The 9,504-nt window shown below is 50.7% G+C and overlaps 1 protein-coding gene across 3 annotated transcripts in view; it reads right to left on the bottom strand.

Moving 5' to 3' along the window:
• LOC119364077 (uncharacterized protein At3g27210-like) overlaps positions 1-8,903 on the bottom strand; it is a 10,157-nt gene extending 1,254 nt beyond the window's left edge. Inside the window, exons 1-3 of one of the 3 annotated variants that reach the window (XM_037629481.1) lie at positions 8,470-8,903; positions 7,225-7,326; positions 6,963-7,142 (exon numbers count right to left, since the gene is read on the bottom strand). In XM_037629481.1, the coding sequence (XP_037485378.1) occupies positions 6,963-7,142; positions 7,225-7,326; positions 8,470-8,608 (421 nt within the window). In that variant the 5' untranslated portion in view covers positions 8,609-8,903. Of the gene's footprint in view, positions 1-6,600; positions 7,143-7,224; positions 7,327-8,469 lie in introns of those variants that run through there. The other 2 variants (XM_037629480.1, XM_037629482.1) reach the window with 2 other exon arrangements.
• Between the last annotated feature and the right edge of the window lie 601 nt (positions 8,904-9,504).

Here is a 9,504-nt window from a genome sequence, read left to right as displayed (position 1 = left end):
CCCCCAGGATCGACGAACTCTTTGACAGGTAGGAGTAATTAGCAATTAGATTTGGTGAATACACGTATTAGGCCCCCCTAACTGAAACGGAGAGTATAAAATCTCGAAAGAAAAGACCCATAAGAAAGCCCAGTCAGGGTCATAGCCTCGCCCGCTCCTAGTACTAGTCCTTGCGGTTACCTAGAAAGGCTCCTGACGTGATTAACGTGCGATCTGAGCGATTAGCGCAGCCGGCGGCCGCTAGCTTATGCCCTCACTGCTCGCAAAGTTTGATCGAATCAGGCGACAACACTGCACGGCGAATCCTGGAAACTACTCTAGCTGTTAATTCTCAAGGTTAGCACTATTAAGTACTCCCAGTTAATCCCTCTCAGCTCTCATCTTATATGTGTCGAATTGTACAGCCGATCTAGGGTTAATTCTACTTGTACTCTTAGTTAAAATTGAGTGGTCTACGTCTCTACGATGCTAATTTATTTGTAATTTCTTTCAACTGTTCGATTTATGACGCGTGTGAGAAGGGAAAATCGTCGCCAAACACCATAAAGATTAATTCAATTTTTAAGCATGTTGTTTCAAGTTCCTTTTTTAGAGTATGTTGTTTCGAATTCTGGACATATTGAGAGGCAAACGTGCAAATTACCAGTCCCCAATCCGATGGAAGATGACTTGCTTGGAAATTATATGATAACCTACATTGATACTGAAACTTAGCAACTAGGTTATCTTCTCATGAAATTATTAAATAAAATCATCTTACTGGCACTTTTAGGGGAAATTTTAAAACTAAATGCAGCTATGTTTTAATTTTCTTGACGTCCCACATTATTTAGTATTGTACTCGGTACTATTTTTTTTTGCACCACACAGTTTTATTTTGTAAGTTACCTTGGCCCCCCCTATACCTAAATCCTCGCTCCGCCCCTGGCCGCAGCCACCTGCCACGAGTCCATCTTCAGAGTTGTACTGTTGCATCTACCGTGCCAGGTCTCTCAGCCATCGACGCCACCACGACGCCAGACAGCGTCGTCCTCCTGTGCGAGTCCATCCTCCCACATCGAACTCCGAATCTACACTGCGCCACGCCGTCCAGATCCGTCGCCATCAATGCATGAATGAAGCACCGCTCCACCAAAGAAGCCATCCGCTGGTCCCGCAAAGCCGAGTGCACCTCCAAAAATGCCGTCCCCAAGGGGGTTACGACACATGATTGCCGCCAACATCCGATCAGCTGATCTAGGGTTTCCCCCGGAGGTATTGAGTGGAGTTGGGAGCTTCACCTCGATGCCTTCATGAAGGAAACGATGATAAGGGCATCGTCATCACCGTCTCCGGCCATCGACCGAAGATCAGGTTTTCACCCGGATCCGTCCCAAGAAATCCACCCAACAAACTGTGCACCGTCTCGACCGCCTTCAAAGCCCCAGATTCAGCCGCCTAGATCCGGCGACCAACCGCAGCAACAATGCCACTGTGGGACCCCTGGCACACCGGCCACTGCCTGAGTGTGCCACCACTGGAGCCTAGGAGGAGGGCTCCCACCCCGCCTCGCCAAGCCGCGAGAGCCGCCGAGAAGGATCCCGCGCGCTCGTTGCTGTCTCTGATCCGAATCAATCCATAGCAGATCGCCGTCACAGATCCGCCTTGAACAGGGACTGCACCACGCCATGCCGCTGTGGGAAGCCCGAGCTTCACCGGCCTCCACCCTCTAGGGCCACCGCCCCGGGATCCAGACAGAACTTTGCCGCTGCCACCGGCCAAGTTCCGCTGCCGCCGACTGGCCAAGCCGCCGGTCACTGCATGACCATGCGAGCACAGCCAGCCGGCCGACCAACTCTGACGAAGAAGGCCACCACCACCAAGCCTAGGGCCGGCGCCCCAGACATCCTCGTGTTGCAGATCAAGCCCAGGAGCAGTGCCCCGCCGACGGCGATTGAGATCGGTAGCACAACGAATTAGCCCGACATGAGTCAAGGCCAGATCCGCCGTTGCTGGTGCCGTCCTCCCCCGCCGCCGCCGCACCACTTCCATGTCGTCGCCGATCTGCGCCACCGCCGCCGATCTGGCCGGAGAGGAGCGCCACCTCCCAACTAGATCGAGATCCGAGGAGAAACCGACGCCGCCGCCACGCCACAAGGGCTTTGCCATTTGACGCCCCGGGCGACGGCGGCGAAGGGGAGCGGAGGAGGGGCGAGGCTGTAGGAGGAGGATGGGGGCTCCCCGGTGCGGGGCGGCGCTGCCGCACGGGGGAGGGACGGGAGGAGGGTTCATCTGGTCCATTTAGTTTAAAAACTGGTGTGCATATGGAAGTGCGGGACACATGCTTGTTTCCAACTCGTGGTTAATCCGTTCCTTGTTTCTTTACTTTGTGCTTGTGCTTGCTTTTTTTTGAGGAACAGGAAGGAACACTGTCTTTTCATATAAAAGGAGAATAAGGTTTATGTACAAGACTGTTCCGGTTTTTTGGAGAGAAACCGGACAAAAACCCCTAGAAAAGCCCACACGATAGCACTAATCCACCAATACCGGCTGCCACCTGTGCCCGGCCAAAGGCCAAAGTCCTTTGCTTGATGTCGTCGAAGGCAATAGATGCTACCTCTAGGTGCGTGAGGCGAGTTTCATTGAAGATGTGTTTGGTTTCACTACTTCCAGATGTTCCAGATGGTGTAAAGGAATCCCACGAGTCCAAAATCCCCATCGAAGGGGGCAACGTGGGCATGGCCCCAGAGTCCTCTCCCGTCCACACCTGGACGTGAGATCAAACTGCGGCGGCAAACGGGCAATCCTTGCATAGATGAGTGGCCGTATTCGGTGCCCCAAGGCAAAGGGGACATCGAGGGTCGTGCAGCCAGCCACGAACGGCTAGCATGTCGGCCGTGAGGATTTTCCCGTGGAGCACAAGCCAGGCCAAGAACTTGCATTTTGGCTCAGCGTGTGCCTCCCAAATCTTGGCTGGGGAGAACCTGGGATAGGATCCAGAGAACTGGGCCGCGTAGGCCGAAGCAGCAGAGTATATGCCATTGGGAGTCCACCGCCAAGTGATGGAGTCCTCCTGGTCCGGGTTCAACGCAACCTGAGTGATAGCTGATGCGAGGGCAATGAACTCCTGTAGGTGGGTAGGCGATGAAAGACAGGCCACCGATCTGATCCAGTTCTCCTCCTGGAGCTCCTTCATCACAGTTCTCCGCTTCCTGGTGGCAATTTTGTATAGCTCCGGGAAGGCCCGGGATAGAGGACCCCATCCTGTCCAGTTGTCATGCCGGAATAAGGATTTTCTCCCATTGCCCAAGGAGATGGTGGTAGAAGCCCTGAAGAGCGCCATATCCGTCTCATCGCAGTCCACATAAGCCAAGGCCAGCGAAGTCGGAGCGCCTGACCAAATCTCTCGAGGTCTGTGATTCCCAGGCCCCCCATGGGCTTAGGCCGGCAGACAGTCTTCCATTTGACCAGAGAGTGTCCGCCAGACGCGTTTTCTAAGTCTTCCCCACACCAGATGAAGTTACGAGTGATCTTACTAAGCTTCTGGATTGCCCAAGTGGGAAGTGGGAAGCGAGAGCGCAGTGAGGTGATGATTTGCAATGGCGCACAACACGGACTTTGCAAGGGAGATCCTTCGCACCAGGTTCTTCCCCTTCCAGCCCGACAACTTGCCCATTGCCTTGTCCAGAAGAGGTTGGAGGTCAACCCTTCTGAGCCGCCTGGTATGTAGTGGGAGACCTGGGTATCGGCCGGGGAACATGGCCAGCTTGACCGGGAAGGCCGAGAGGACGGCTGGGAGATCAATGTCTTGGCAGCGAATGGGAGACACCTCGGTCTTGCTGACATTTGTGATGGTCCCGATGCATCCCCAAAACAGGCAAGGATCCGAGCGATGGCGTCGATCTCTTCTTTGACCGGGTTAGCAAAGATGCCAGCATCGTCCGCATAGAGAGAAACCCTGCAGGAGGCCGGTCGTGCCATGATGGGCTTGAGGATCCCGGCCTGGGAAGCCGCCCGGAGCATAAGTTGCAGAGGATCGATGGCCAGAATGAAGAGCATAGGCGACAACGGGTCACCCTGGCGAAGGCCTTTTCCATGCGCGAATGGGTTTCCCGGCTCCCCATTTAACAGCACCCTGGAGGAAGATGAAGCGAGGGTCATGCAGATCCAGTCCTGCCAGCGCTGTCCAAATCCCAACTACTGTAACACCTCCAGGAGGTAAGCCCAACCCACAGAGTCAAAAGCCTTGGAGATGTCGAGCTTGAGGAAAAGGCCTGACGTTGAAGAGCGGTTCAATTCTTTGATCAAGTTTTGCACGTGTAGGAAATTATCGTGGATGCACCATTTTCACAAAGGCACTCTGGCACTTGGAAACCAGCGACGGAAGCAGAGGGGCTAGCCGGTTAGCCAACAGCTTGGAGAAGATCTTGGAGATGTTGTGCATCAAACTGGTTGGGCAGTAGTCGCCAATCGAGCAATCAAGGATGCACCGGCTTTTTTGGGAGCAGAATAATATTGGCTGAATTGATCAGGCCCGCGCAGTCGCCTCTCAGGTTCGCGAGCTGCATCACCACAGCCATGACATCCGCTTTGATGATCTCCCGGCATGATTTGAAGAAGGCGTCAATGAAACCATCGGGACCCGGGGCCTTGACCGAAGGTAAGGAGAATACCGTCTCCTTAATCTCCGCCTCGTCGAATGGATCGTCCAGAGCCGATAGGTCGTGGCGCTGCATCCCGATGTTCTCCCAGACAATGGACTTGGTGCGCAGGGCAGGCGTGCCGATGTTAGCCTGGAAGTGGTTCAGAAGGGCCCGCTCCTTGTCATGTCTGGTAATTTCCAGCCCCGAGGTGGTAGTGATCGTCTGAATGAAGTTCTTACGCCTTCGTCTGTTCGCACGAGCATGGAAGAGCTTTGTGGTGGCGTCCCCCAGGCGGATCCAGTTGAGCCGAGAATGTTGTCTCAGCTTGATTTTCTGAATGGCGAGAAGCCCAAGGTACGAGACCTTCAGTTGTTTACGCAAATCCCTCTCAGAGTCCGAGAGCGGTCTTCCATCCTCAGCAACATCCAGGCGCCAGATGATCTCCTTGGCAACTGCGATCTGGGAGCCAAGCATCCCGACTTTTTCCTTTTGCCACTTGGCAAGGCCTTCGTGGTCCGACAGAGCTTGATATGAATCTTGCGGATGGCATCACGGGCCTGGACAGGTTTGTTCCATGCCAAGGCAACGGTGTCCTTGAAGCCCGGGAGACGAAGCCAGAATTCCTCGAATTTAAAGGAAGGCTTTCTCGAGTTGTCGACGCACCCCTGAAGGTATAACGGAGCATGATCCAAGCAAACTGTAGTGATAGCCTGAAGGTGTGCATTGGGAAAGAGCATGTCCCAATCGTCGAAGTGGAACACGTGGTCAATCTTGGTAAGGACCGGGTTGGCCTGCGCATTGGACCAGGTGAAACGGCACCCGCCCAGGTGAAGCTCCTTTAGTTGCAAGAATTCAAGAGCCCCACGGAACTTGGCCACCAGGCGGCGATTGATGTTGGCGTTGCTCTTATCCGCCGCTTTAGTGATGAGGTTGAAATCCCCCAAAAGGAGCCACTCGCTTCTTGCCACGGTCTTGAGGGTCCTAAGCTCCTCAATGAAGGCCAACTTGTCTTGCTCTTAGTAGTTTTGAACATTGTAAATAAGGTTGTTCTTGAGCTTCCTAGATTGGCTATAAGTTTGTAAACCAATGATTGGTTTGATGAGCCCATGAGCGAAATTGTATCTCTCCTAATGGACGATGTCACTGTTATTTCGAATTAATAAAGTGGTTTTGTTTCATAAAAAAAGTTCAAGTCGGCATGTAACAAGATGAGGTTGATAAATATCTACCACCATCTTGAGTGGGAGTATTGAATGTTTTGTGTGTGCGTGTGAGTGAGTTAAATATGGCCCATCCGGCCCATATGTGTCTACATATAGCTATGTTGAGAAATAGGGAGTGTGATTTTCAGAAATTCCCATAAGGATCACAAAATCCCATGATGGAGCGGTACTCTCTCTGCTGAAACGATTGTACTGACCGTCCGTCTATTGCAAAGACACAGTCATGTGCTTCTGCCTGATTAAAACTTAAAATCCAGGCAAATTATGCATCTGCTTAACCCTTTTTGGTTTGGCCAAAATACCCAGAGATATACTTTTTTTTTTGAAACGAGGCAAAAGACTTGCCATTTTCATTGATTAAGAAGTGAGAATTGCCCAGAGATATACTGATCTCTTAGCGTACTGATATCTACGCAGAAATATTACTGATTGTCAGCTCCGCTGGAATTATAATGCAAAAGTTTTTTTTTTCGTAATTCTAGTTTGTTTGAAAGGTCAAGGCCATCAAAGCTGTTGTCAAAACTTTAGAGAACACACATCACCTGTCACATAAACTCGTTGAAAGGACTTGAGTGCAGTCCCCAGTTTGTTTCAATATTATGCCACCAAATTAGCCACAAATCACAAGGACATTACGTGACCTGGCCTGAGAAATCATGGAGAAAAGAGGGGTCCATAAACCTTGCTTGACAAATTCTAAGTTGATGGTCCAGAAGAATTATTCAGATCCGACGAAATCACTAATGACAAAACACTAAAACAGGAAGAAGTAATCATGTATGCTATATATTTTACCCTGCATAATTGTTTCACTATTCATGCCACTATTGAACAAGCCACTCCACACTCCTCATACTTCTTCTAGTTGCGGTATTTCATTCACCCCCAAAAAAGGTATATACATGTACCCGCTCTCTTGCGATAATATTTTTCAAGAAGTCAAAATCCAACACCTGAGAACTAACTCACAAATCCTTGTGCTCTTTCTTCTTCTTCCGGCAGCACTTGAAGCTAAGCTTCCAAGCAGAGCAAGCGAAGCAACCTGGCTTGGCTGGCTTCTTTGCTTTCTCTACTTTCCAAGAAGAATTCAGATGTTCTTCAGCATGGATGCTGTTCCCTGTCTCGCTACCGACATCGGTAGTGGCATCATGCTCGTCATCGTACTGCTGCTTTTCCTGGAGCAGCTCAAGGAGCCTCTGCTTCTTCTCTGTCAGCGAAGGAATGTCCGCAGATATCCGCGCTGCGAATGATGTTTGCATCTGGTGATCTGGTGTGCTACCTCTTGAAGGAGTGAAGTCTTGAGGATCCGGATGAACAGAGATGTTAGGATGTGAGAAGTTGACACCAATGATACTATTCATTAAAATATGATGTTTTACCTCCTCTCACGCTTTGGAAATCATCTTCACTGTCCGAGTCTAACCACGGCCTTGCCTCGAAGAACGACTCATCTCTGCTTCCTCCTGGCGTAACAATCAGCACTGGATGGATCAATGGTTGATGTTATGATCCTAGGACTGAAAATATTATCTTCTCCAGTCTTTTTTCAATTGTCCTTAATTCAATTAAACTACTAGAGCAAAGGAGCATTTCAGTAGAAGCAAACTACTACAGTAGTAGTCGCGTCTTTTAACTATAACTTCAGTTAACGATGAGGCATGGAAGAACAAGAAGCGCGAAATAAAACCACGAGAAACCACTGTTGCGGCCTATAGGCAATAACACTGATCGATGATATTTAACAAGACAAATAATTGGCCTTTTTCAGATTAGGACGTTTGGCCAGAAAAAGTGAAAGGCATATAAACTTTATTCGTATTCAGAAATAAAAAAATGTGCCCTCATGATCAACTTTGCAGTATTTTTTATGGAGAAAAGTTGTGATTGTGGAGCTTCTATTTGACTTCCAGTTGAAACTTTCATTGACCATATCATGCGTTGCCTATTGATGCTAAGTAACATCAGTTTGATGTTATGTTATACAAGAAGCCAGCTTGAAGTCTTCTTTCGGTATACAAGGCACACACTGGCCCTAAGAGGAAATTTGCAGCGAGGGAAAATAAAAATAGGATTATCTGTCCAATTGAACCAACATTACATAGCATAGTACCTGATGGAGCAAAAGAGTAGGACATGAGATGAAAATGGCAGCACAAGACTCGTCCGTCCGAAAGCCATTAGCTCCGATACTGTGTGAGTGCGACCAGGGGTCGCATCGCATTCAGAGGTATGTTGCCTAGCTACCACATGGCATGGTTGGTGCACCTAGCAGGTGCAGAAATGAATAAATCTGATGGAGGTACTGATTGCATTGATCTCCCTGATCATCCTAACCGAACGCCGAACGAGACAAGAACCGACTATACAGTTATCATAATTCAATCCTGATTCTCAACCCAACCAATCCCTGAGAGTAGCAGGATAACTTAGTTAATTTCGTGGGAGCAACCGGCCGTCCCACTAAAATCTTTCTGGTCGGTCCAATATTGATTAGTTAAACACAAAAGGTAAGCACTAAGAAGAAGAATCGAATTGTTACCCCTCCCCGTTTAAGGCAGGAAGAGGAAGAAATCGATAACGGAAAGGAAGAAAGTAACGGTTTCCGCAGAAGATGACCTACGTACCATTCTCTGTGCCGTAGCGATCTGGGCTAGCGACGATCGTCGCCCGGCCGCCGCCGCCGGCCGCAGTGTCCGGCACGGCGGCCGTGGAAGAAGCGTCCGGCGGCGCGGACGCAGGCTTCTTCCGGATCCTGAACCTCATGTTGCCGGCGTCGCTGCTGCGGACCGGAATCAATCTTCAGAGTATCGACCACGGCACAACACCCTCTCCTCCCTTCCCTCCTGCGGAGGCAGTTTCTGACGGCGCGCGCGAAAGAGAAAAGCAAGTAGTCGAGATTTTGTAGTGAGCATTGGAAGGCAGGGGAGGAAGAAGAAGAGGGAGAGAGGCAGGCAGGGGAAGTTGCTCCGGGAGGGACGGACGCGTTGTCGTGTCCCAGTGTCCCGCGGCGCGTGCGCGTGCGCGGAGGAAGGAAGGGAAGTAGGAGAGGGGGGCGATCGTGCCGCCGTGTGTAGCGCGTGCGCGTGGCGTGGTGGGATGATGGATGGCAATGGCGCTTCCCTCCGAGAGTACTGGACTGGACGTGGGGGCCCACTTACGAGCCGGCTGATTTGGCATGCCATGTATACAAGGGTGTGTTCAAAAAAAAAAAATGTATACAAGGGTTTGAACAGGTATTTCGCAGCGGGCGGCCGCGTACTACATACAGCAGTACGTACGAATGCCAGTTGGGAGGAGCACTAACTACCAAATTATTTCGTAGGGTTAGAGATTTTTTCGGGTCGCTTCTTTCTTCCAGGAGAAGAAAGAAAGGCGATCTCGCCTCCTGCCGCTAGGGCGCCTTCCTTCGCCGCCGTCCTCCGCTGACGACCTCGGTCGTCGGTGGTGAGGGGAGTTGCCGAATCCATACGTGTGGGTTGTTTTAGGCATTTGTCTTTTAGGTTTTTGGATTGTTCATCGTCATGGTTTCGGCAACGGCGATGGCGGCGCCGACTAATAAATCTTCAGATCATTTCCCGACGAGGCGATCCGTTTTTGGGGTAGATTTGGAAACCAAACTGTTCAAGCAAGGATGGTGCGGCGGCGGCGGCATCCTCATG

The sequence above is a fragment of the Triticum dicoccoides genome, chromosome 2B (genome assembly GCF_002162155.2).
Source record: "Triticum dicoccoides isolate Atlit2015 ecotype Zavitan chromosome 2B, WEW_v2.0, whole genome shotgun sequence".
NCBI lineage: Eukaryota > Viridiplantae > Streptophyta > Magnoliopsida > Poales > Poaceae > Triticum > Triticum dicoccoides.
Note: the sequence above shows the minus strand (reverse complement) of the source record. Positions and strands in the feature narration are given on the sequence as shown.